Genomic DNA, 27,961 nt, shown 5'->3' on the forward strand with positions numbered 1-27,961 from the left:
GCTTTAAGACTGGCGTCCATGCTGGGTATAGGAGGAGTGTACATGTCTTTGCACCGGGGATACCTTCAATAAACTATCCAGTCTATCGACTGCAGGACTCCGGCTGTACTGGTGGACGCGCGGCGCAGAAAACGTTAGAAAAGCGCGTCGTTCGTGTCGGTGAAACGACGTTAACGGGCCTCGCGCGCGCCTCGCGACCGAACGGGCCGGCGAATTCGGCCGGGAAGAAACCCGAAGATGTCGAAGATTGTCGAAAACGCAGCGTAATTCTCACCGGGATCTCGTCCGAGTCCACTCGAAACAGGTACGTGCGGATCTAAAGGGTGAACCTGTCGGCTTAATCCGCGAGATTAGGCGTTGCGAACGGGTCCGTAGACTACACGAACCGAATCTTGAACCGAATGCGACAAGCCCGCATTGTTCCGGTAAATATGGGTTGTGGAGCGCTACGTGTGAACATCTGCGCAAAAAAACAAGCGGAAAAGCGCGAATGTCACACCGTGATGGTGTGGATGTGACCGACGGGTCCATTTGTTTCATTGTGGCCCGAATCTCGTTTTTTAACTCGTATACACAGACTGTATATACGAACACACACTGGCTGTGTATAGGAGTACACACACACTGGCTGTGTATAGGAGTACACACACACTGGCTGTGTATAGGAGTACACACATAGGAGTACACACACACTGGCTGTGTATAGGAGTACACACACACTGGCTGTGTATAGGAGTACACACATAGGAGTACACACACACTGGCTGTGTATAGAAGTACACACATAGGAGTACACACACACTGGCTGTGTATAGGAGTACACACACACTGGCTGTGTATAGGAGTACACACATAGGAGTACACACACATTGGCTGTGTATAGGAGTACACACACACTGGCTGTGTATAGCAGTACACACACACTGGCTGTGTATACGTGTTCCGTGGAGGGTGGATGTTTTGTTTGGTGAATAGGCTGTAGTCACCCAAATGACATGGGAATGAAGGCACTGTATGCATGGCAAGTGCAAAGAGCCCTTTAAGCCAATAAGAGTTTGGGCACTCTATTTAGGCACAAAACAACACATGCAAAATATAGAGGGGGGTCTTGTGTCTTTGCCAGTGGTTGGTGGAACATCACCAGTACAGATATTGTTGTTGTTGATCATTATGGGCCCTGTTGTGTATGCGCGAGCTCGTTTTAGTAGAGCTACAGAACATGTTTAGTAATGCAGCTCCCTCGGGTCCTACAGCGTTCTTGACCATGACAGATGCACGTACGTCTTGAACCCTGGAATATTTTTACCTATAGATTGCAGTGTTTGCTACTTGTATCTGAAAATAAATATTCAGGTTAAAGTCCTTGATATTGCCTATGGTGTGAACTGTGTATCCTCCAGAAGAACATCTTAAATGTTTTTGTTTGTTTGTTTGTTTGTTTTTTAGTAAGAAAGAAATTCAATAAAGTTTTTCTTATCATTTTCCTAAACTGAGATCAACACGTAGTGAGTTATTTCTATGTATGATGGTTGTTAACTGTTGAACACTCTGCTGCTTGAAGTCAGTGATAACTGAAAGTATAGATTTTGGCACTGAGACTTTATTAAGTTCTGTACGCTTCCAGTCAGTATAGATCCATGGAGAGTAGTAGTAAATGTCAAAAGGTCAGAGGCCATAGGCGAAGGGGTCAAAAACCTCTTAGTTCAGGTGTTTGTAAATGTACTGTTTAAAGTTTGGGAGAAGAGATATTCATATACACAGTTAGTTGTGAGAATTTCTGTGTCCAGTAATGGAGAAAAATGTTTGAGAGATCTTTGTGTCTGAGTGTGTTTATTTTGGGATAGAATGGCAATTTGTGCAAATATGGATCCAATTTCTGTATTTGACCAAATCGGAACAGGGATGTTAGCTGCATGGTAGCTGGTATCTTTATGCCAGCCCTGTATTTTAGAGTGTTTGATCTATGTTGGGAAAAGCCTGCTGTATCACAAACAAACCTGCCCCTACATACAAATAGAATTTGGAGTGCTGGTTCGAAATATGCTGAAGCTTTCATTTGTAGCGCATTGTGATTTGTCCTCTGAGCTTTGCACTACTTTTTTCAAATGTCTCCTGATTGTCGGCAGGCCTGAATAGGAACCAAATGAAAGCTTCGATTGTGTTACGTCAGACCGAACGCCCTGATAAATGCACTTTTCAAGTGTGGATGTTTCAGTGGCTGTTGCATTGCTTTGAGACGACCCCAGGGGTGGACAGTTTGAGTACAAAATACAGGTTTGTGAACTCTTGCTCTGTGTTTGTTCAGTGAAATTACCATGCCAGTTTATCACTTGAATTACAGGGCTCATGTGAAGGGACTTTGACCTTCATGCTGAATGCAATTAACTGAGAGTGAATTAGAAATGCTGTTGTGTGAGTCCAACAAAGAGCGACAAAGCAGTAAACAAAAAGGGACACACCAGTGCAGTATGGTTTTTAGTGTGTGTGTGTGTGTGTGTGTGTGTGTGTGTGTGTGTGTGTGTGTGTGTGTGTGTGTGTGTGTGTGTACACCTCAGTGTGCATGTTGTGGATCCATGTTCACAAGCCTCATCTACTGGACATAAGGTCATCACATCCTTCAATCATGACCCATAATTGATTGACCATAATGGAGACAGAACTACATTATTCATAGTTTGGAAAGAAGAAGGAAAAAAAAAAAACAACACAGCAGCACAACACCGAGATGGAGGTCAGATCAATCAAGTGGTGTAGGCCCGACCCAATTATCGGCTCGCAACAAAGACACCGGGCAGGAACGTGGCCTCGCAAACTCCACAGCAAAGATCTCGGCATTGCAGCATCTTTAAAGAAGAAGACATTTACAGTGCCTCTTTAATTGGCTCTCGCTGTGGCTTGCGAGATGGAGGATAACGGGGGTGGGGTGGGGTGGGGTGAAAAGAAAAAAAAAAAGACGAATGCAAGCAAAGAGTCCTGTATTAAACTAATGGCATAAGCAAAAGCAGAAGGCAAAAAGAAAAGAAGGATCTTAAATCATGTCTCCGGGTGCCAGCTCATCTGTCACCAGTGCCACACTGGAATGATTTTACCATCTGTAGAATAGAAATGTCAGCCCAGGGCGAGCAAGGTGTGTTGGTGACATTTTTATAGAGTGGACTGGTATTATGCACGCAATTTACGAGGCACGTGTGCGAAGCGGCGTCCCGCGTACGCAGGACTGCGAGTTCCACCGGCACATAGGAGGCGGTTGGCTGGGGCGGGCCAACGGTGAGTCAGGAAGGCTGAGGTTTCAGTTAATTACGTTTTCAACACGAGTTGTTTCATACTGAGTTACCACTGCAGGTAGAGGTTCGTCTTGGAGGGAGGGAGAGAGAGAGAGAGAGAGTGAGTGAGTGGTGTGGATTGCTCAAAGCTGTAGTGTTTGGTGGGATCAACCAACAGGTTATTGAATGCCTTATGGACATGATAAAAAAAAAGAAAAAAGACTGCTATCTGTATGAATAGGTTCTCAGTGTATGTCCTGTGTTCCTTTTCAAGAACAAGCTGTTATGGTGTTGTCCACCATGTGTCTTTGCTTGTCTTCACACCCTTGACGAAGATAAGACAAAGCTCAGTACTGCTCTTATGAACAATTCCGTCCTTCAGGTCTGTGGTGCCTTTTATGATGCTTAGCTGTTTCGGGACTATTTCTAGCCTGGTTGTCTTTAATAGATGTCCGTGATTGACGAGTTCAGAAGACATAACGGCGAGCTGGCTGATGGATTGGTGCCTGGCTGTTTCGGGCAGACGGAGTCCGTTCTCTTGGCCCGCTTCTCCAAGTATCTCTAATGGCCACTAGAAGAAAGGCCGCAGTGGTTCCTGATACAGCAGGATCAGCATAATTGCAGGCCCGGGAGGACAAGCTAGGGGTGATGGTTAAAGTGGACCTAGGGCTGTTATTCAACGGCAACTTAATTTAACTACCCCACGGTTATATTGGGCAAAGCCCACTGAGGGAGGTGGCTCAGCAGAATGCCAGTCATCCTACACCCATACAGACTTTTGAAGGTTACGGGCCCGTCTGTGTCCGGGCCCTGACGGATTGATGAATGTCATCCTGCTACCCCAAGCCCCGTATCCGCCAAACCCTACACTCTCATCCTGCAAGAGGAGTTGGGAGTTCAAGGCCGCTACAACGCCGTCCCTTTTGCGGGAGGGGGCAGGGTGGAGGGAGGCGGTGTTGTGGAGGGGGAGCATGAAAATTGTCCTTCACAACTTCTTAGCTGCCTGTCTTTCCCAGAGTCTTCAGAGCTCAGGCAAGGGCACAGTGTTGCCTGCAATAAGCCGGAGCTGCAGAACACTTCACCCTTACATAACCGTGCGACTGTAACGCAGGCACCTGACACAGCGCGCGTATCTGGCCTCCCCGAAACGGGGCGGGGCGGTGACGCGGACGGACAAGGCATCCCAACTTCATTACCTCTTGCTCTTCCGAGGACCTCTTTAGAAATTAAATTTGCCCAGCAATTAACTAAAAGGGGATTTTTTTTTTCTGAATTTATGAACGACTGAGAAGATTGATATGTGGTGAGAGAGACAGAGGGATGCAGAGTGAGAATAGTGGCGTTTCCTAAGGAAGGTAAAAGAGGGTTATGGATTTACTACAACGTTGAAACAACTGCTTTCCTGAACATGATTAGGACATAAATTCGCACATGTGCTGAAAACATGACACCATATTTCTCTGGTGCATCTTTACTATAATGTTTATTTTCTGAAACGTTTGAATGCGTTGAAGTATCCACGCTTGTGTCTGCGTGGTTATGCTACCGATTAGCCTGTTGTAACTACTCATGTTGGCATAGAGTCAAAAATGCAAACGGTGTATTGATTCAGACTGATGCATGGATTCTAAAGGCTTTCAAACCATGATTCCATTAATACAGTTGTACATACATTACACTGTAAAATTATGGACTTAATAAATATTTGGAACTTTATTTAAATTTTGGACAGTTTTATTTCTATAAAATTCAGTGACCTGTGGCGTGGTTAGGCTGCTGTCTTTTACTGGTCACGTTACTCGATCCTGTAAGGGTTAATTAAAACTGAGTCGATTCATTTTGAACATATGGTGAAGCAAGATTATAGATTATACAAACTGTATTTAAATCCTGGATGTAAGACCTGCTTGTGTCCTGCGTGTGTGGGATCTTAGAGGTCAGGATATTGCAGACCATAAAAGAAAGTCACCCTCTTACTGCTCACCTGCTGAATCGTCATAAGACGAGTACAATTCTTGGCAGCAAACTTGAGAAAGGTGTGTGCTAACAAGGGACGCTGGCTTAATGAGTGGTGTTCGAGTGTATCGGGCATTTCAAAGAATGCATTCTGTTTAAACGGTCTTCTTCACCAGGATGTCATAGCCGAACGCTCACCCTGCAACGGCTGTCTTAAAGAAGGACACGGAAGAATCGTATCATGTCTTCACCCGGGCAGGAAAACGTTTGCACGAGATCCTTTATAAGCCATAGAAAGAGTCCTTTCAGCAGGACGGCAGATTCATGGATGATTTGAACAGTCGAAGGCTGCTCGCCGTCGAGAGCTGCATTGGTACTAATGTGTGGGAACTCCTTTTCTCATGATTTGAGAGGGTGCAAGCGCTGCTCCATGAATCACTACGCTTAAGAGTTAGGCTAGGCTAATCTGTTGCTGAGCAACAGTGGTCACCATATCGCCACGAGTGGGTGTGTAGTCCATGGCGTTACCCAGGGGATAGATTATTTATTAATTTATGCATTTATTTATTTATTTTTCTAAAGTTCAGGTCACGGGCCATTGTTTTGCTCTCGTGTGGGTTGGCCCTCCCATTTTGGGAGCTGGGGAGGGAGTCCGCGGTGGAGGATGGGCCAGAAGTGCCCGCGACAGCTGAGTAAATATTACAGTGCTGTGCTTTCCACATGGCACTTTGATATGCTAATGCTTGGCCTTCTGAGAAAGGTGGTGCCTTCAGTCTTTTGTGACCCTGTTTTGGGTTTTTTATGGTTTTCACTGGCCTTACAGAGGGAGGTGTCACTTCAGATTCATCAAATGGCTGCAGCTGTTTAACTGTTTAATAACCAATAGGCACTCATCTCCTCCCACGTTATGCTTCTCTACTCCTGTTAAGAGAGCGTACAGTACCGCTAGACTGCGTGTCAGTACTTGGTAGTGGTCATGTCATTGATGGATCTGTTATGTCCTGGTTAAATACTAGGGTTAAATACAGTCGTCCTGCCTGACCCTGAAGAGCACACTGTTTTCTAACGTGAGATAATGATCTTCCAGACCACTCTGGACCAGGTCTTCCATGTTCACTGGTGTATTTTTAGTGGGCATCTCCAGCAATGGGCCTGAAACTTGATCCATATGGCTCTGTTGAGTGGATAAAGGGCTGTGTGCCTTTGGTGAGTGTCGCAACTGGTTCAAGGTTGTTATCCAGCACTGGAGTCACGTCGAGGTCAAACTGGGTTTAACGTGCTGTTTTTACTAGAACCAGAAAAACTCAATATCTCCAGGTCAGTTATTTGGGATAATTATGATCAATGCACCTTCTGAATTGGGAGAGGGCATGAAAATAAATGGTTTCTCAGCAGCAGTGCTTTTTTGTAGCCTTGTAGAAAACATGCCCATATTTGGAAAATGTCCACGCTGGCTGTTTTAAATGAATTATCGATGATTCATTAATTAGCAGCTCATTATTTAGCACACATCGAAACCTTATTTTTAAAAGGTAACACCCTTTTCCCCACAACTTAACACGCATCCCCAGAGTCTAAATAAAATGTCGATTATATGCTTGTATCAAAACACCACAATGAACAAGCATCACAGCCCTGTCCACGGTGGCTGATGAGTGCCTGTCCCTTTAAATGCTAATCAGCCGTCGCTCGCCCCACCCCTCTCTCCTATGCAGTGTGTCAATGTGAGTATGGCTTTGTGCTACCATGGCAACTGTTGAGAGGGAACACTGGGAGAAACATGGATGCCGGGGAAACATGTTAGTTGTGTGACGATAACCTGTTGGACCCCGAAGTTGTTTGAGAATCAAGGATACAACAGGATGTTTGGGTGGTTAGTCAATAACTTTCGTCACTTTGATATTTATTTTTGTATATCTGTACGTGGCCCGAGGTCATATGGTTTTTTTCAGGCTGTGGTGGCGTAGTCATGAAAAACCCACTGCTAGTATCTACACCCACTGTCTCATTGTATACCAAATTACACCTAATATATATTACCTCAGCTATTGATGTCATATCCTGCTAAATGGCCAAAGAAACACAGCAATATCTTTTTTTAAATGCTTACATTTTCTTTGTCTGCAGTTTGCTACAGATAGTTAGTATTGGTCCCTATTTTTGTAAAAGTTTCGTTGTCAGTCCTACATTGTACTGACCCAGGTTGGAAAACCAGTCAGACACAAAGTGGTTAGCACACGCGTAGATGTTTTTGCCGACTGTAGCTGGGAAGTTGCAATCAAAAATAAACTTTATCCACTCAGCTCTTCTGTCCTCTGAGGCTGGGGGTAGACCTAGTGTTTTGTGCTGGCCTGTGTAGCCAACAACAGAGCCGTTCCCTTGCCTAAGTTACGTTGTAGCTTTGACATGATGCTAGCGGGCGAAGAATCTGCGTGCCTTCTCAAAGGTGGTTAGATCTTGGGCCGTTGGTGGAGATATTCAGAAGGGGGACGTTATTATTGCAATTGGTCTACACCTAACGTAGGAAAGGCAGCCAAATCTGAACAGCTTGTTGAATCCCATGTTTTCTGACCTAGGCATATCCAATCCTGGGTTGTCTTTTGTTTGTGGGGTTCTTCTGTTCTCCAGATAGCTGAACGTACACAGGCACTGGAAAGGCGATTTATTTATTTTAAATATGTCTGCCTTAAACGTCTCACTGAAGCCATACGCCCAGATGTCATGGGGTGAAGTCTTCTCTTAACCCCGGCATGGAGAAGGTCACAAGGCTTCTTATGGAGGAGTGTACAAATTTAACTCCGTTTGCTCGAAGGGTAGAGGCTCAGCGCGGAGCTCGCAGGCTCGCTGTCGAGTGCAGCGCTCGTTTGAAGCATCAGCATAATGGAAGTGGAACACGGACCCAGAACTGCTAGGCTGTGAAAATCATCTGGGCCAAAGGGGCACAAAATGTGTGGCACTCGTCTGATTGCTAGATCCTGCTGATAGCAGAGTGAATCATATTCGCTTGACATGATAGTAGGTGTCTTTTTGTAGGAGGAGGATTATAGCACTGCTACTTCTTTTAGATAAAGTTTCGAGTGGTAGCTTTTAGCTAAATGTGTTTTCCCTGACAAAGAAAGTGTTGCATAAGATATGAGGGGTGACGAAGCCGTCACCTTGAATTCGGCTGGTAAATTCTCCCCGAAGCCTTGGAGACAAGTTTATCTCATTTCACGATGCCAATGTCAAGCTGAGGAGAATTTAAATGGTCTGAAACAACCTTTTTGAACTTGTCAGCTGTGAGATGCAGAATGGCGTGTAACCCTTCGTGAACTGAGCTAAAACTCAAGTCAACTGCAGTGACACCATTTCAAACATGGTTCGCCCGACTGAACGCTTCTTTCTGTGTCATTGTGCTGATTACATAACGCTCTTTAGCAGTTAGCCGTTGATGCTCTAGTCAGACATCTGACAGGAGAGAACCCACACCCCCCCCCTCTTTTTTTTTCTAAACCATCTGCCCTTTTTGTGGTTTGACCTTACTGATTAGGATGAGATTAGAGCTGACCTGAAAACATTTGAATGCCGTAAATAAGGGCAATGATCTAATTAGTGTTTGCGTCTATTTGCTTACGTGCTTCGTGTGGGCTAGGTGGACCTAGCAAGGAGAGATGAAGGTGATAAAACATCCAGGTTGCCCGTAAATGTGATGAAGACTGGAACAGTGCTGGGCACAGCCGTTAAAAGATGTTTTATGGCGGCCCCGCGCGTTCCGCCCGCGAGACGCGCGTACATGCGTGCGCGCACACACACGTAAACCTATCTATCAGAGAGAATTGGCATGCATGTGAGTGATGGGACCCACTGCTGTCATGATAACTTCACTGCCCTCCGTTCACATCCAGACGTGGTTACTTTCCATTGAAATAATGAAGGAGCCGTGATGGTCTTTCTTTTAATGTAATTAGTCATAGCAGAGCAGGCGAGTTGGGTCACTTGGTTGTGCTCACTTGGCAAATGACATGGAGAAGTGAATATCTTGCTGACGTGCAATATCTAGTGGGGGAATGCGGAAACCTGGCTTGCATTGCATTAACAGAAAAATAAATACAGTCTTTAGCAAAGTATCAGAAGAAAGTGATGAAAATATCTGTTTAATTTTTGAATAATGTTTACTCCCTCCGTCCCCCGTAATAATCAACACCGACAAGACACTAATCTGCAAAGATCCTTTGTGTGTCCTCCACGCTAACAGATAGGGACGCTGTCCTCTGTGGCTCATGGAACAAAGCAGAAAATATAGTCGCTGGCTGCAAAGAACTGCAGCGGGTGGCTTTTAAAATCCCCGTCCCCTTTCAGCACGCGGTAACCTTGCGCTCCCATGACTTCATCTCCGAACAATGTCAGATCCATGTAGATGAATATAATTAAACAGGCGCTTATCATCCAGGTGGGGAAAAGTTTACCAGTGGGTCAGCCTTGTTTGCCTCCCGGCGCTGAAGGTCAGACCAGGGTTAGAGCGGCGGTTCGCAAGCGGGAAGGTATGCGAGAGAGGCGTGAGCGCACACTCGCACAGTCCATCGCAAGAACATTTTCCAGTTCACAAAAAGGCTATTTTTATATGCACTGTCTGTTTACACAGGTCCAAGACACTGGGGGAGTGGCATTTGTATCCAGCTGTATTAATGCCCCGGGTTTATGATCTGGCCTCTGCTTTAAGGAGAACTGGTTTCTCATAAAGAGTGGGATAAGAAGAGAAAATGTAAAAAAAAAGACATGTTCACAGAAACCAGAAGGAACAAAAGACTAACTTCCGTGTGTGTTCAATCTAATGAGTTACTACTGTCTTCTAAACCGGTATAGAAAGACTGCAAAGGACACTGTCATGACTGACCCGGGCCAGAATGTTCCCAAGTTGTGCTTCCTACTGTCATTGGCGAAAAACCTCTTGCCTTAGACACTGTGCAGCACAATATGTCATTAAATAAGGCGAGAGGGATGTTCATAGTCAGAAAGGATCCTCCACCATTAGCTGCTCCAATTATCTCCGTGCTGATTGGGGGAAGCGGGCGAAAGCGTGTGGACGGCACAGCCTTGGGCTCGGAGCGCTATTTAATTAAGATGTGTCTGTCTCACATGCAGTCGGCCTGATAAGAGTTGGAAAACGCATCTGGCCATATGAGTGCTTGGACTCTCTTCACTGGGGTTAATGAAGGTGGACTCCTTAGAGTTGCACGATAAAACTCTCTGGAACTTTTCTTTTGTTTGGTAAAAAAAGAAACAGGATCTGACCTATTTTCTCTTCAACAAAACAAGACTTAGTAAGCCCTGGCAACTTGGTTTGAAGAGCTTGGCTTCACTTCTGTATGTGTGGCTGTATATGTTGGGTTGTAAATGAACAACCTTCCAGCGTATTTAACGCAAACACAAAAAAATGACTTGCAAGTAAAGATGTGCTAATTCTATGCTATTTTTTCTTATCTCATAGATATGGACTAAGGAACTGAAACCAACATGCACTTATTGTTGTTGGTTTTCAAAAGTAAGCATGTAACTGTATCGGTAACAGCTACACAGAGTTCCAATGAAAGTTGATCACACATTATGATTAGCATATTTCATTCCATTTGTTGTAATGTGATGGTGACTTTTGGCCTCTGCTGATCTGATGTATTCCAATTCATAAGTATATCTGAATGTGAAAAATAAATGTTCATATTCGTTATAAAGTTGAGTATGTATTAAACTAAACTTTATAACATGAATATTATAAGAATTTCCATGTTATCTGGAATGTAAACATATTGGTTTGAACCATTTTTGGCAAATGGTGTCATTTGTTTTCTGATGGCATATGCTCCTGGGAGTGTTTTTTAAATGGTGTTAAACAGAGGTGGACATTCCAGGTTCAGAAAGTAAAACTCCTTTGCAGGATTTTATTCAAGCTTGCTGGATTTTCTAATCAGTGCCAGGTAAAAATTATTGGAATCCGTGAATCCTGAGCAAAATCTTGGTGAGGACATTTACTTTGTGAACCTGGAATGTTCACCTCTGGTGTTAAACAAAACAGGCTCTGTCTCCGACATCTAAACTGCCTTCACGGAACTTTAACAGGACTCGGTTCTGGCATCATATTTATTATGGGTCATGAATTCCCTTTTTTACTTACACAAAGGTCAGTTCAGTGCAACCTCACTGAAAGGTTGTAAGAATGTGAGGTAATTATCCACCCTTTCACAAGTTAAAGGCCCTTGATTGAGCTGCCATTGAAGAAGCTTGGAGGTCACTTTCCACAACCTCCTTTTATATTGCTATTCAAACTTAGCTCCTCAGTCCAGGTTCACATCATCACTGTAGTCGTCATCAGCACACAGACAGGTGTTCAGTGCAATGCCAATATTAAGAAAGTATGTATATATATATATATATATATATATTATATATCAGTGGACATCAGAAAAGAAGGGTTAGATCTACTTGACAGCCAGATAGATTATTTTTTATTTGGGGGATTGAAAGGTTTTCAATGAAGGATCTTCAAGAAAGAGCGTGTCAGATTTCTCCATGTTCTAAATGCCATTTTTTGAACCCAAGAGCCGATCAACAAGCAACAGGCTGAAGCGTTTGGCGTCTTTAAGCAGCTGGTGGTCGTCACGCCACGTTTTGACCAACCTGTGTTCCCTTCAGTTTAGTCCAGGGAATAATGCCCAGGCTTCCCACGAAGTGCTGTAAACTTAGCCGCTGCGCCAGGAGCCAACCTGCAGGCCTGGCATTCGCAGCTGAGGTTCCTGGCAACTTGTTCTCGGGCCCGTACCAGGATGGGATGATGAACAACGCCGAATCCCCCCCCCCCCCCCCCCCCCCCCGTCAGTCCGCCAAGGGTGGGGCGTAGTGGGAGAAAGAAGCCGACCCCCCCGCGTGCAGGACATGAGCAGCTGGGTGGAGCGATCTAGAGTTTCATTCGCCGGTAGCAGCGACTCCGTTTCCTCGGAAAGGGGGCCCCGCTCCTCGGAGAACCCGTCGTCATTCGCGTCACGAATGTTCTGTCGTAAATGGTCTCTCAGAAAAATATACACCCCCCCCTCCGGCTTGGGTGTCACTTCACGAAGTGTTAACGTAATGCTGCAAGTACTAATTTGTGTCTCACGTTGTGTTGGTATCATTTCAGTCACATCACTTTTTTTTTTTTTTTCTTCTTTTTGTAATTAATCTTCCTGTTTTGTCTGGCGAATGTCTCCCAGACCCACATTGTATTTTTGGCCAGACGGCTTGATAGCCGTTTGACTTGGCCAAGGCGTAGGGTTAAACATCCAGAGCCTCGCTGAAATGTTCCATCACAGATCTGATAATCCATGTGGCTGTTGGAGAAAAGCAGGATATTCGAGACATCCATCAGGAAAGCGTGGGGGCTTGTGTTTTTTTTTTTTTTTTTTTTTTTTGTGTCTTGCAGATGCTGTGCAAGGTCGGCTGCAGGCAGCTCTAACCTGACTGTGTCTCTGACGCGACTGAAGGTCACGCGCTCACCCCCTGACATTCAACTACCAGGGAGAGTGAGAGGGAGGTGCAGAATGTGTGTGTGTGCGCACGTATCTACGTGTGTGTGTGTGTGTGTGTGTGTGTGTGTGTGTATATGTGCATGCGTGTGGAACACGGTGGGGGAGGGGAGCAGAGGATGGTGTTGCCGTACAAGTCGTCTCTCCCTGTGTGCTCTGGGCAAACAGCAGTTCACTTTGCACTGGCAAAATGCTGCCAGTGACTCATTTGCTCAGGCGTTTGCGTTCATCCCTGCCATGTGAGGACAGTCTGAGACGTGATGTTCCCTGGCGCGCGCACGCCGTCTTCACGCCGGCTAGTCTCCGAGCTTATACACCTCAGATACTTTCAGACCTCTTTACCGGTTGTTTTTGTGGATGAGTAAACTACAGAGGTTTCTGTCCCATGGCCTTTCAGAACGGTTGAGCTCGGCGCTGCGGAATACGTGTGTGTGTGTGTGTGTGTGTGTGTGTGTGTGTGTGTGTGGTGACGCAGGGCAGGCGTGATGGCAGGGATCGTGAAAACAGCTTAAAGTGACAGGCCCTCTCAGGGTTGCTGACTCGTTTAGCTTTAAGCTTTCTGCCCCGCTTTCCCCCCATTAACTTCCTAATCCCGCCTCATTTCTGTTCATTAGCGCCGGTCAGAGTGAACCTTGCCCAGCACCGACGGGGCAACGCCCAGCCGGGCCGCGTGTGCCGGGGAGGCACCGTGCTTCATCCCAGGGCCCTGTTCATTACTTTTGTCTTTTTCAAGTCCTTCAAAAGTGCTTATTGTTATTTAAGTGGAAGCGTGCGAGAGTGTGTAGTCAGCGCTTGTCGAGCAGGGCGGGTCACGGCATGAAGAGCATGGCGAGAGCACGTGGCGAAAGGGTGGAAGGCGGGCTGTGGGCGGGGCGGAGGCCTCGTTACAGGGCGGAGCTACCGGTCGCTAAGTAACGTGGCTGGTAGAGTCGTATTAACGGTGGCCCTGTCGGGACGTGTTGAATGTGGTATGCTGTGTGGCTGCTGTCGTCTGCACAGGTCAAGAGGTCAGAACAGGGAGCACGTAGGCTGTACACTGAATGTGTTTAGCTGGCTTCACCATAGTTTAGTAATAGTTCCTTGTGTGTGTGTGTGTCTGTCTTGTAGCTTCCTGTGCGTTTATGTCTGTTTCTGAAGTAGTCGTCACATTCGCAGTAGGTTCCACCATTTCTTCAGAGCGTGATCATCTTCCTGCTGTGGTTTAGAGTCCGTTAGTCAACCCGGGCTGTTCTGCTTCCCATGAGACACGTGTCGTTTACTGTGAACATGGCACCACTATGACATGCATTTCTTTGATTTCGCAAGGAATCTGCTTCGAAACTCGGCAGAAACATGGACATTTCATTGATAACTCAGCAGAATTCGCTGAATTAACGTCATTGGCATCATTATTCATTTGGCCTCTGCAGCTGAAGTAAAACAAAACAAAAAAAAAACAGTCAAATGTCAACGTTTGATTCACCCCAGCAAAAGCTAGCATACTTCCTGTATTCCCTGGAAACTAGACCAACCTGGAGACTCGCGGCATGGCAAATGTTTAGTAGCCCCGCTTGGATACCGTTGTTAATGTGATATACCTTACGCAGGCCATTTTGAGACGGCACAGAAACATCAGGTGAAACCGTAGACCCTGACGACCATGTGCTAGTAAAGGGACCACAGTGAGGGCGTTTGCCCCTCAGTTGGTCGTCCTGCCCCGAAACACCGAGTCGGATTGGGAAGACGTTCGAGATCAGGCAGATGCTCTCCTGCTTATAAACGCTCAGCGGTTAATTGTTTAACGACGAAACGCAGACTTCAGCAGTGGGTTCCAGCTGCGTAATTAATGCGGCCACCGCATACTGCTCATTGGAAGTTATCAGGCAAAACCTGTTTGTTTTCTTTGATTTCGAATTAAAGTCGCAGTTTCAATTTTGAGCCGCACAGCGAGTTCCTTTATCTAACTCGCCTTCAGCCGTGTTCTGTCACAGCCCGGTCACACCCTTGAAAACTCTCTGTTCTTCCACACTCCCAGTTTTGGCTCTGATGACTACGGAGACTCAACTGTCTTATTAACTTCTCTCCCATCTAGGGGAAAAGCAGGGCACCCAGACACCCTCTTCCTTTTAATGTGCTGGCTTTTCTTCAATCATTTAATTAAGAACGGAGAGATTATTCAAGCTGGAGTCAGCTCCCTCTCCCTTCCAGCAGATTCATTTATCTCTGATTAAACTTGTAATATTCCATAACTATACTTTTCCTTCTCGTTTTGGGGCCCATGGGAGGAACGGTGGGTGCGGGGGGGGGGGGGGGGGGGGGGTCGCGACGGTGTGCGAAGAGAGGGACCCGAAGTTTGTGGCAGACGTGCCTTACGGGGAACGGTCGCCCTGGGTGCGGCGTCAGCGGCTTTTCCGAGACGCCGCTGGTGCGTCTGCCCTGGGAGTCGGGGCGCCTGGAGTCCGCACGCGATTAACTGGAAGGGAGCGACTGAGAGAGATCTATGGGGCAGCCTTGCCGGTGCGACGCGGGTCTCAGCACGACAACTTGAGCTTGGCTCGTCAGTAGAGCGTGACACCGCTTGCGAACAGAGAGAGATTTTATTATGAGCCAGATAAAGTAAGAGCAAATTTGGCAGCCCACTCCCTCCCCCTCCCCTTCTGGGTGGAAATGGTTAACATATCGCTGTAATTGGCACCCACAGCTGCTCGTCCTTTTAGCAGACAGAAGGGTTTTCTCCCTCCACACCTCTCCCTTCCCCCCCCTCACTCTCACTGACACACACACACACACACACACACACCACACACATGCTCACACACACACACACACTTTCTTACTGCCGTACCCCCGCTTTGTGTGACAGCTGCCTAATTGGGCATTCTCCCGTCGTAGCGAGGCCGCCTCCTCCAGCCCTGGCTGCCGACGAATGGCAGTGGATTACAGATGAGGACATAGTGACCCATTCGACCTTCCCCCAGCAGGAGGGAGGGGCCTGCCGGGCGGGCGGGGGGCCCGGCTCAGCGCCTCGGGTCACTGGAGGATGAGGTCGTGAGAAGGCGGAGGATCTGCCAGGTGGCCAATGACAGAGTGTCACATGACAGTAGCCTGATGTCAGTATGTCAAGGACACAGCTAGTGGCGCTAGTGCTAGTGACCCCCCCCCCCCCCCCCCCCCCAAAAGCACACACGACTGTGTTTTACCCTAGCTCTCCCTCTTGTCATTCTCTCCTCTCTCACTTCTCTCTCTCTCTCTCTCTCTCGCTCTCTTTCTGTCTCTCTTTCTTTCCAGTCTAAAATAGAGAGTGAAATGAAAGGCAGTCAAGGCCTATGAGTGCTTTAGTTTGTTCATCTATCTCTCACTCGCTCTCTCTGTCTCTCTCACTCTCTTTCTCTCACTCTCTTTCTCACTCTGTTCTCATTTGCATGTCATTTCTCTCTCTCTCTCTCTGTCAGTCTCTTTTTTTCCCTCCTCTCCGCCACCCTCCTGCTGGGTAGGAAATAGCGTTGGGGAGGTCGAGTCCTTCTGTTAGAGAGTGATAATGATGCTCGTTATGTACTGAGTAACCCTTTACTGCTCTGGCTGTGTTTTTATTGACATAAAGGGAACATTGCATTTCCATTTTCCTATCAAGCCCAGTTATGTCTCCTGATCTAGACGGCCCTTCCATGGCAGATTGCGGGACCATAACGCCATAACGCGTGACCGCTTCTCTGGAATTTTCTGCCGTTGTGCCTTCTTTAGTCTGCAATGACCTGGACAGCTGATGTCCTGCGCTATTGCAGTCACAAACAGGACGGTAGAATGCAGGCCGCCTGTCCGAGCGCTCAATCGAAGCCCCGAAGAACGCGGGAGCGCACCGAAGCCCAGGTACCTCATGCGGACCCTAAACCGACAGTGGGGCCCTGCGCCGAGATTCTAAAGAAAACGGAGGCCCCTGGTGATGGCACACTCTTTTACACCTCCACCCAAGCCTCGCTAGCTTAGCAAATGGCAACTTAATGACTCTAAATGGGCTTTTCTTCTGCTTATAATTTCCCATGTTTTAGTGCACACTGGAAGTTCAGCTTGTCCCCACCCTCGTGATGGGAAGGGCGGGGGGGGCTTAGAGAAATGGGGGGGGGGGGGGGGGGGTGGCTTCGCTGCTAAGTGCTGCAGGGTAAGTTGAAGCAATAAAGGTCTTGTCCATTCAAGCATCTCAGCTTGGCTTAGCTTTCCTCCCTGAGCATAGCAGAGAAGCCCTAGTCAACCTCTGTTGCTTTCTGTGGTACTTGCACGCACGCACGCACACAAACACACACACACACACACACACACACACACACACACACACACACACACACACACACACACACACACATGCATGTACTCCCGTGGTATAAATGTGAGTGTGTGGTAACAGAGTGGCGCATCCTCGCTCTGAGCAGGCGGCCTGGGCTCCAGCCTCTGCCTCGTTCTTGTCAACCTGCCAACATGCAATATCATTCAGGCAAGGTGGACCGTCATCACCGGTCAGATCTGATGAAACATCCCTGCCAGCAGAGGCTGGCTTTTGTCATGAGTGCAGGAGCGTGGTGGGTGGGTGTGTGGATGTGTGCATGTGAAGGAGTGAAAGGAGGCTAAGGTGTGTGTGTGTGTGTGTGTGTGTGTGTGTGTGTGTGTGTGTGTGTGTGTGTGTGTGTGTGTGTGTGTGTGTGTGTGTGTGTGTGTGTGTGTGTGTGTGTGTGTGTGTGTGTGTGTGTATCGAGGGCATGTGTGCAGTACACAGAGTAGGTGAGTGGGCGAGGGTGTGTGGGGGCGGGAGACAGCAGTGGTGGGGTTACTGCAGGTTTAATGGTGACCTTGTTCTGTATGCACTTAGATGCTATTCAGTGCTGAGTTGCACCGAGCAAGCCCTCTAATCCCCCCCTCCCCCACCACACACACACACACACACACACGATTAGTGGCAGTGGTTATCTGCGCAGAGGACAAGCTGCTGCCCTCTGTGTGCTGGTCAGGACTGGGGCACACTGCAGTGTCAACCCCAGAAGGAGAGACAGAAAGAGAGGCGGAGAGAGAGAGGGGGGAGAGAGAGAGAGAGACTGGCTGTCTGAGAATGAGGCGGCATCGAAGACGTATTAGTATTCAGACCAGCTTTTTAGCCTGCAAAGCAAATTGATTACTACACCATACCTGGTCTTGGCGTCCCTTGGCAAGGCGGTAGGTCTGTACACCAGGCGTGTGCTTGTATGGTTGAAAGCCTCCCTGCCTGGTTCCTGTGACCTTTAAGGGTCTGAGACGAGAATAGTTACCGGTGAGCGCTGTTTACATTCTGACAGAGCTTGTAGTACTGCAGGCGTGTGCACTGAGGCTGTTTCGTGGTTTATCAGAAGACATCAGAACGTCCAGACGGTCGGCTGGTCGTGCGAATAGCTTTCGTAATGCCGGGTAAAATATTGATATGAGCGGCATCTGTTTATCTTCCACAGAAATAGGACTGTTAATTGTTTCATGTCAACATTTAAGACCTGCAATGTTGGAAAGTCATTGGCCACTTGTTACCTGTTAGAGATGCTTCCCAGCTAATGTGTGCAAATCAAATGAGGAGGTCGCAAATGAGAACTCAAACAAGCTCATGAGAACATCACGAGCAAGCGTAGATTCTGTGCTTGGCTGTTTGTTCAACGCATTTGGGATACAGATATCCTAATATTACAATCCTGATAGTTTCAGAATTTTGCCCTTATTTTTAAGACTACTAATAAAAGAAAAACAACAGTCAAACATGCTGGATGGTAAATCAGCTATTCTCTTCACTACTGCTTGGGTGGTTTTCTGCTTGGAGATCCTATGTTGATCAGTCTGGGATTAGATATGTGCAGTGCAGATCAAAGCAGTCTGGAAGATGTTTGTTTATCAGAAGGAAGTAGCTGATGACATAAGCAAACCGAACCCTTGTTTGTGTGGAAGATCCCTCATCTGACTGAGATCGCCATCTTCTCCAACATGGCTTCTGCAGTAAGTAGTGACGTGGAGAATTTTGGCAGTCAGTGGAGCCAATTTGCTCTGACCTGCTTTTGGACTGAGAGGATAATCACACACATTGCGTGTTATGAAGTAAATGTAATTTTTAAATACATTTTAAATCTTTTCTTAAAAGTTGAGAGACTTTCCATACTCACTGACTCACTGTCTAATAAATGTGAAATACATATTTTAGTAATTTATCATTCATACAGAATCCAGTAGCATGTATAGAAAATCACGAGTCAATTTTTTTGCCTACTTGGACATGTCTTGTCCCTGATTACATCATCCTAGGCCAGTAATAGTAAAAACCATCATCTTGTATTTTGTTGCTTGTAAAATGGCTTATTTACATGAAGATATGCATAAGATTTTAATAATTATTGTGCTCAATACTCCATAGATAATTTCTTATGAATGTTTTCATGTTGCATTCAGCACATATCACACATCAGCTGTATACATATCTATGCATGCAGTTGACAACAATTCAATGGCCGTAATAATTTGCTCCTTGTTTTTTGCATTGACTACACTCTGTTGTGGTTCTGTGTGGTCTGGAGCAGATCAGCAGTTGCTAACCTGGGTAATTTAGGTCACTGTGTTTGCTCTCTTCACACCCTCACCATGGTTGGGTCCAGGCTGATCAGACCTGCTCTGGATCGCTCACACGGGCCAGCTCTTAATGCGCTAGTCAGGTTCTGAGGAATAATCACTGTCTAATGGTCCCAGACTGACTCCCACAGCAGTTTACCTCCAAGCAAATCGGGCCATTTCCCACAAACAATTAGGGGTAGCCTGCAAATATTTTCCTTGTTCTCTCATCCTGCGTCTTGTCTGTAATCATATTTGGCCTCATCTTATACACCGAGATGAGATGAGTATGACTTCAGCGCGTAGTATCGGTCTGTTTTGATGATGGGTGGTAGTGGTGGTTTTTTCTCAACACTGCAGGCATCGATACTCCTCAGCCATATATCGGCCAATGTGAGGCCAAGCCATGTAAGTATTGGGGTTCTGAAAGGATTTTGAGAGACGTCACGTGTCTGTGGGCACGGGGATTCCTGCTCAGGCTCTCCGAGGATAGCTGAGGGTACACGAGCGGGAAATCTCGGCGCCCGTGGCCCACCCTGCCTAGTCAGAAGTGGGTCATGGCGACCCGGCGATGTCGCGGTTCCGCAGGCCTCTGCGCCACGGGTGAACGGCCGCGGCGCCGATTGCGCCGATCTCGGCGCGACTCTCGATCGAAGCCGCCGCCACATCTGCGCGGCGCCGAGCCGTCAGCCGTGTGATCGTGCAGAGCAAGGGCAGGTTTGTCACTTTTTATTACGACCTAATGCTTTGCATTGGTGCCAGCTGTTGCATCAGCTCAAACAGTCCCGGCTGAGTGGGTGACCTTGACTTCAAACCGGCCGGGATGCAGGTTCGGATTCTTTTGCCTCATCATGCATTTTAAATAGCATAAATGGATTACGATTTCTGGACTGTGGACATAATTCATTATATGTTTTTTTTTCTCTCTCTCTTTTTGAGGGAAAGAGTAATTAATCTTCTACCTTACTGTTGAGAAATGAAGGATCCAGTCCGGATATCAGGTCCTTTCCATTTATATCAGACTGCTCATTTTTTTTCCCCTCAGGATACAAGTTCAGGGATGTCTTCACCCATCTCTTCTGGTGTTAATATCGCCACGTCACAGCCCTGAATAGAACAGTTGCTACAGGGTCATACGTAACCAAGATTTTGTTCTGCCATTGTTCACACCATGCACCTACTCTTGCCTTTTGTTGTCGTATAGGTAAACGTGCGATTAAACATGCGCTCCCATACTTAACCAGTTGTGTGAACAGATGCGGCTCACGTGTTCGTTTATGACTCGCAGAGTATTGTTTCGGATGTCCGTGTTTTGTTGTCTTAACAAGCAAAAGAAGCCTATTGACGAAATAATTGAGTAAAGTGTCAATACAGTCTGCATGGATCGATTAAAATCAGCCTTCTCACACCTTTGACATACTAGCAATGCAGCTTTGAAGCAGTAACATAATGTCATTCGGTTACTACTGGGGAAAAAAGGCAGATCGTTCTAAATCTCAAGGAGCTGTTTTTACCTACTCAGAACAATCTTAGCATTTCGGTGCAAACTGCAAAACCCTGCTGTTGTGTAATAGACTTATGGAAACCTTGCAAAAGCCAGTGTCAGGGTGTAATAATTTGTCACTAACTACAGAGATACATCCCTCTGCTTCCAGAGTTATAAGTTATGAGGCCATAAAGTTGATAGCTGGTCAAGTCTTCTTTGCAGAAGTTGCTTCACAAGATCAGAGGATCCCAGTTAGCAGCAGGTAAAAGTTGTGGTTAGCTGTTGTATTGCATCGGCCACTGAGATTTGACTGGTTCAGCCCGGTGTGTGTCGCACTACTGACTAGCGTCACACTTGATGACGATTCTGCTATTTTCTAAATGGACCAGTAAATACTGTTTGTAAAAGGCCTGGGGAAACTGCCCTGCGGAATGGGGATTTTCCGACAAAATTAATGAAATGAAAAGTTCTCCACGAAAGGCAGCACTGGTAAAGGGTCTCGTCAGGATGGCTGTCAAACCTGCTGCGATGTCGATGGCTTCTTGGTGGGTGGGGAGGCACTGGGTCCAACATGCAGGATGTGAAGACAGCATGCAGAAACGCATCATCCTACGTGCACTTTAGCCCCAGCTCATGGCAGTGTGGGAACTGGAGGTGGCACATTTTGATATGGTGCGGCGAGAGTGGCAGCAGGATGGTGACTGTGTAGGGTTCGGTGGGCGCTAGGTGGGCGCGCTGTCTGAGGAAGAGAGAGAGGTGCAGAGGAAGAGGAGGGGAAGGAGGGGACTATGACTTTAAGAAACCTTTATTTGGTATCTCTTTGAATTGTCTCAAACATAACTCACCCAGGTACATTATGTAAGAATATAATGTGTTTTACATAGATTTTATAAGAAATAAGCAACTTAAACGACTGATCGTACTTTGTCGGCAGTACTGCTTTATTAAGCATAAATCACATGTTGACACTGATGGTATCGGCATGCCTCCCCAGTTACACACGGATGATGTGGGACAAGAAAGGCAAGAACCTAGCCAGTCTGCGCTAGCAGAGTTCTGACCTGGCAGTTGTGTGGGATACATTGGAAACAGTTCTATCAAAACATTCAATACTCTCTGGGATACAACACTTTGTTATTTTTGCTTAATATCTGTCAAATCAATCAAGGTTCTTTCAGTGCTCTGTGTATTTAAAGCTAATGGGGTCTGGCAGGATAATGCTTACTGCTTAACTGAGAGTCTATTGAAGTAGAAAATGCAGAGGTTCATTACTGACTTTTAGCTGCTCTGCCAAGGATTTTGTGATGACCTTAACAGGCCATACCTGTGGTATACCTAGGGTCAGAGACTGGGCCAGTGTGTCTTAGAACATGAGCTAATAATCCATAACCATGAGTTTGTGTACGAGTCGATATCAAGTTGTCTGCATGCTTCATGTCTTTCCTAAGTAAACCCTTTATTTTAGAAGCGAGATTGTTAGAACCTAGCTGACTAACATCCCTTTTTTATTTCCATTTTCATGGCCTTTGTAGATGTTTGAACTTTGTATTTTAGTGAGTTATTTAAATCAGCTTATTCCTGATCTTACAGATCACAAATAGTTAATAAATTCCTGTTTTGACAAGGATGCTTTGTCTTAATGGTTTCATTGTGTTAATTCTGAGTTTTTTCTCTTTCATTATGCAGGACCATCTCCAACTGTGCCTGTGATCAGGAAATAAGGGTATGGGCAGGAGACTAACTTGACTCCGAAGCTCTAGAAGCAAAACTGCATGCCCAAGGATTTGGGAGCTTGCATGGATCACAGGACCATGGCCCTGTTCATATCTCGGCAGTGGTAACCAGAAGTTAAACTGACATACCTTCTGTTGTGACGAGCAAACATCCTAGTAAAGTTGCACTTGACTTCTCATATCTGCGTGGATTGAAACCCTCTGTTTTGAAGCTAAAAAAGCCTTTAGGTCTCTTGGTGGAAAATAATTGAGCATTTATTTTTCCTCTGTCGTGGTGGCCAGCCATAGAAGGGACCATAATATTGAACATGACTCATGGGGAAGAGAGTGGCCCTGAGACACACCAGGATTCTGCTGTTCTAACGTATCTGGAAGGTTTACTCATGCATCGGGTGGCGGGAGCCCAAGGTGCCACGGCAACACAACGAGGTGAGGCTGACAATGGTAACGGGGATCAGATGAACAAAGAGCAAACAGGGCTTACACTGCCCAGTCATAGTGCCCAACAGGATAAAACAGCTGCCCATGGAGGGACCACACAGCATCTCAAAAAAGCTCGTCTGCTATGCTCGGAAGCCTGGACCGAACGCGAGAGCCAGAAGAGGTCGACGGCCTCTGCTGACCTCAATGGGCAGAAGGAGGAACTCCATGGGGGGATGAACGGTTCCTCACAGTGTAAAGGAGAGAGCACACTCTTGGCAAGCTTGCTTCAGTCTTTCAGCACAAGGCTCCAGAATGTTGCTCTGTCACAGCACATTGTTCAAAACCTGATACAACAGAACGCCTCTAGTCCAGTCAGAGAGCCTGACCAGGAGGACAATGCACCCAAGCACAGCCCTGGATCTGCCCCAAGTCACTTCAAAGGGATGACGGGAAATGCCAACGTGCAGAATCACAGCATGGGCGAGCCATTTGACCACTGCCGCTCCAGCCGGGAGAGGCTATCGGAGTCTCCGATGACACCACAGCACAGCTCTCGCCCCCCTTCATCAGAATCCCTTCCTTGCACTGAACGTCTGAAGGCTGTGGCCAGTCTGGTGAATATCAGGTCGAGCCCTGCACCTTCACCCAAGCCAAGTGTGGCCTGCAGTCAGCTGGCTTTGCTGCTTTCTAGCGAGGCTCACTTGCAACAGTATTCCCGGGAACAGGCACTGAAAGCTCAGCTAGCAGGGCGATCAGCCAGTGAGAGGCTTGCAGCCATGGCCACACAGCAAATTCAAGAAAAGAATCAGCCTACGACATCTGGACAGTCTCAGTCAAACCAGGACACGCTAAGCTCCTTACACACCAAAAATGGGATACCTTCTCAAACGTCAACAAGTAGGCAGAGTCCTGGCCTAAGTACAGGGCAAAGTAGATCAGAGGGCTCCGTGAGGAGAACACATCCCTTCAGAGAACGACGACCTTTTGAGAGGCATGGCAGGCCATCGCAGAACTGCAGCAGTTTGTTGCTTCAGCTTCTGAACAGCCACAACACACCACAACGACTCACTTGCCAGGGTCACCTGAAGGAGGATGTCAGCGTCCTATCCAGTCGAGAATCTCCTCTGTTTTCGGACAGTGAACACTCGAATCCTGCCAGTAGCCTGCCAAAGGACAGTAGCGATGCTGAGAGCACACATTCTAGTTGCTCTCCTATTGACCTTTCTTTAAAGGGCAAAATAAACATCCCAGTACCTCTCTCTTCGTCTTCTTCGCCGGCACTGGACAAAGTCACAGAGTCTCCAAAAAACAGGTGGATGTTAGATAACCCACCTCCAAAAGTTCCTGTAGGACCTCAAGAGGTACATACTTGTCCAGAAATGAAACCTCATCACAAGGTTACCCTTTTGGAGTTGCTTCTTGATCACAAAAACAACGAGAAGGCAAAGAAGGGCCTGGATAATCCAGAGTTACAGCCAGTCACAGTTCCTAAGGTCAGTAGTGCATGTTCAACAAGTCAGACTGTTTTTTATACTGGAAGGTCTAAGGACACGATGGAACTGAGCCAAGTTTGTAGAATGACTACCAGAAGTCCCAAAGTGATGCCCGTATTGCCTCAAGGCAGAGACTGCAACACCTGTACATCTCCTTACCGCACTTACAGCTCCCCCAGTCAACAATCTGTCCCCTTGAATCTGTGTAAGACTAAAACCCCTTCAAGTGGTGCAAGTGTCAAAGAACCAGCATTTAGTGCTAGTAAATTGCTACAAAACTTAGCACAGTGTGGAAAACAAAGTGGAACTGCTTCACCAACGTCTAAAGCTCCTTTGCCCCCATTCAAAAGGCAGACTCAAGAACTTAAAACATCAAGTTCTGCAACTTTGATAGAAAGACTTGCTTCACCAGTTAACAAAAACAATTCCCCGACAGGGTGGGAAGGAACTCGCATGAATTCACCGGTTGTGGCAGAACCAACTCAGCGTGGTTCAGAGATTGAAAATCTCCTCGAAAGGCGCACGGTCCTTCAGCTTCTTCTGGGGAACAAATCGCAAAAAGAAAGATCTACTAATAAGCGAAAAAGAGATTCTGGACGGAGTGTTTCAGCAGAAAGGCAACCAAACCACTTACAATGCCACAGTAATTTGGACAGACCCTCTCCAGACATTTCAGTCAAAACTGAGCCACTGGACGAGGGTGAAATGTTTAACATTGGCAAAAGTACAAATCAATGCCCGAACGTGTTGGTAGAATCTCCTAAACGGAGCTTCCACACTCTCAGTCAGGGTACTATAAAGCAGGAGCCACTATCTCCAATGGTTGTCTACAGAGATGGTCTTCTTTCTCATCTTTTGCAACAGCAGCCTAGAACATTAAAGCCAAACCCTTTAGAGGACTCAAACTACAGCTACATTAAAGAGGAACCAGCAGAACATCAGGGACCAACCATCCCAAAGAAGAGAAAATTTTCAGTCGAACCAGAGGACCACACAGACGTAAGCCAGCAAGGAATTTGTACTACCTCTGGTAGCCAAAATGACAAAATTAACTGCTCAACCTCTGGAAATCCAGAGACAAAAGAGACCAGTGATCCATCCAGCCCCCCAGAGGCAGACAGTCCACCAGCGAGGTTTCCACCTTGTGAATCTCCAAGTCATGAAAATCGTGGATTCAATGTTCTGAGGCAGCTGCTTCTCTCTGACAACTGTTTGAAGGAACTTTCTCAGTCAAGGAACATGTTTAGTCCTATGACGCATCCCATCCTAAATGGGAGTGCAGTCGAACCACTTAACAATGGTGAGCTTCAAACCTTTAATCAAAGCCAGAGCCCCAACAAAATCTGTACTGTAAGAACAGGTATAAACAGACCAGAACTGCTCCCAGACTTCCATGTGGCCCAAGATCCTTCCAGGTCAAAACCTGACATCACTATGCAGAGGGACTCTGTTAGTTTGGTCAACGGTGACAATAAAACACAAGAGCACCAGCTAGACTCGCCACGGTTGACCAAGGCTAACCCTATTTTGTACTACATGCTCCAGAGGAGTAATGCACATCTGGTTAGAGACAGGGGGGAGCTTGAACAGAGGTCAGGACAGTTCAGATCGCAGATGATGACGAAGGACGAGTCTGAGACCTTTGACCTCAAAATGAACTTGCGACAAAGTCCACATAATCACAGTGGAACTCATAACTGTGAATCACCACGACTGAACGGGTCACTGAAGAAATCCTAGTTGTGAAGTGATGGAGGAGACCTATTTGGAATTAAAACATGCTTCTCTTTCTTCATTCTCCTTATTTGCATTGCAGTTTTGTTGGTCAGTTGATTGTTTTATTTTGTGTAATTCATTATGCTTTCAGTAAGATGACGCTCCCCTGTACTTTTATTTCGAGCCATTGTTCTGATTTTTCGTTCTGTGGCTGATTCTTGTCCTCAAAAGCATAATGGTATTCTTTAAAAATCAGTATTCTAATTATTACATTAGTGTCACTAGCTCCTAACTATGTAGCTAAATGTCCTAATGAAAACAAAATAGCTTATTTCTTTACATGATTGAAGTTGAGTTTTGAGAGCAAATCGTGCAGGATATGAATTAATTAAATTTTCTTGCACAACCCCCCCCTAATATTAATATTATAATGTGAATTATAATTTGTGATACTGCAGATGGAAAGATCTTGACCCAGCAGATTTTGTCATTTTAGACAGAGTTGTGCATTGCTCAATGTAGACAATTTGTTCACCATCGTAGATGAACAAAGTTCATCTGTATGAAACCATGATATAGTATGTGCATGATATGTGACGATTGTACACTTTGGTAATGATGTTTTTTGTTGTTGTTGTTTTTAATTTTTTGTTCTTTATTTTGTGACTAAGTTGTGAAGTGAACTCGGCAATGACTCAGCATTTTATTGCACCAAGCCAAGAGTAAATATTTATACATTACCCTATAAGGAAAAAAGGTACAAAAAATAAATTACTACTAAATATAGTTTTTTTTTTTTTTTTTTTTGCTCAGCTAAAGTTTAAGTTTAATCTGATGTTAAAAATAGGTCTTGGCATCAGCATGTGCCATGAATGTGTTGCATTTTGCAAGAAATTTGGATTGTTGCATTAAGATGAAACAAATCAAGCCTGCCAGACATGTGGAGAGTGTAGTAATTATGGGGGATGTAGTGTTTTAACAAAGGGACTGTTTGGTACAGTTGCCATTCACCATATATGATACTGTATGGTCTGATATTTCACATATTGGAATATAACAAGTTATTTTTTTGTCCCCTTGATCTTAAAGACTCGTTCTAAAATATATTTATGTACATACCATAATCTTTATCTTTATGAAAGACAGCTATTTTATATGGATGAAAAGAGAAGCATTTTATTTTGAAATTTCCTAAAGAGACTTCACAGTAATGGCTGTGTGAATATGTACATACTTTAGAGGATGTTTTTGTCCTTCTTTTGCATGTGTCTCTTGGTAAAATGACAATAATCCGTTCTGCAACATGTTGTGTTATGTCAGATATTCAACAGTACACCAATGCCTGTTGCATGCAGATGCATGAGAAGGTTCCAATGTATACCTGGACATGGGAGAATTCAAAGTCTTAAGCATAAATATTTTGTCATGAAGCCCGATACGTAAAATGTATTACGTCTGTTTACTTTGAGAAATAGACTGCTGAGCAAAATATTGTATTCGAACTTTTGAAACAGATGTGCATATGAAAATATTTATTTTCTTTTTATTCTATTTTATTTTTTACAAGAGAAAAAACAAACAGGTAAAACAATCATGTCATGTACAGTACAGTATGGAAGTATGGATTACTTTGATGTTTCCCGGATTTCACTTGGTTTTAAAAAGAAATTGTTTTGGAGCAGACTAACTGCAACATATTGAATATTATTGTGATATCATTTTTGAAATGTATTCGTTTTGGTGTTTACTTGCACAGATTTTGAATAAAGTTCAAAAATGC

General features: G+C 45.8%; 1 protein-coding gene across 2 annotated transcripts; it reads left to right on the plus strand.

Annotated features, from left to right (window-relative positions):
* Positions 1–27,958, plus strand: nrip1a (nuclear receptor interacting protein 1a). Of its 2 annotated transcripts, none has more exons than XM_076976268.1 (2): positions 1–304; positions 22,503–27,958. In XM_076976268.1, exon 2 carries the CDS (start codon positions 22,858–22,860, stop codon positions 26,203–26,205), a length of 3,348 nt encoding a protein of 1,115 aa, XP_076832383.1. In that variant the 5' UTR covers positions 1–304; positions 22,503–22,857; the 3' UTR covers positions 26,206–27,958. The 2 variants fall into 2 exon arrangements, with proteins under 2 accessions (XP_076832383.1, XP_076832384.1); XM_076976269.1 differs by lacking the exon at positions 1–304 and adding an exon at positions 17,693–17,929.
* The last annotated feature ends 3 nt before the right edge of the window (positions 27,959–27,961 follow it).

The sequence above is a fragment of the Brachyhypopomus gauderio genome, chromosome 16, assembly GCF_052324685.1.
Source record: "Brachyhypopomus gauderio isolate BG-103 chromosome 16, BGAUD_0.2, whole genome shotgun sequence".
Taxonomy (NCBI): domain Eukaryota; kingdom Metazoa; phylum Chordata; class Actinopteri; order Gymnotiformes; family Hypopomidae; genus Brachyhypopomus; species Brachyhypopomus gauderio.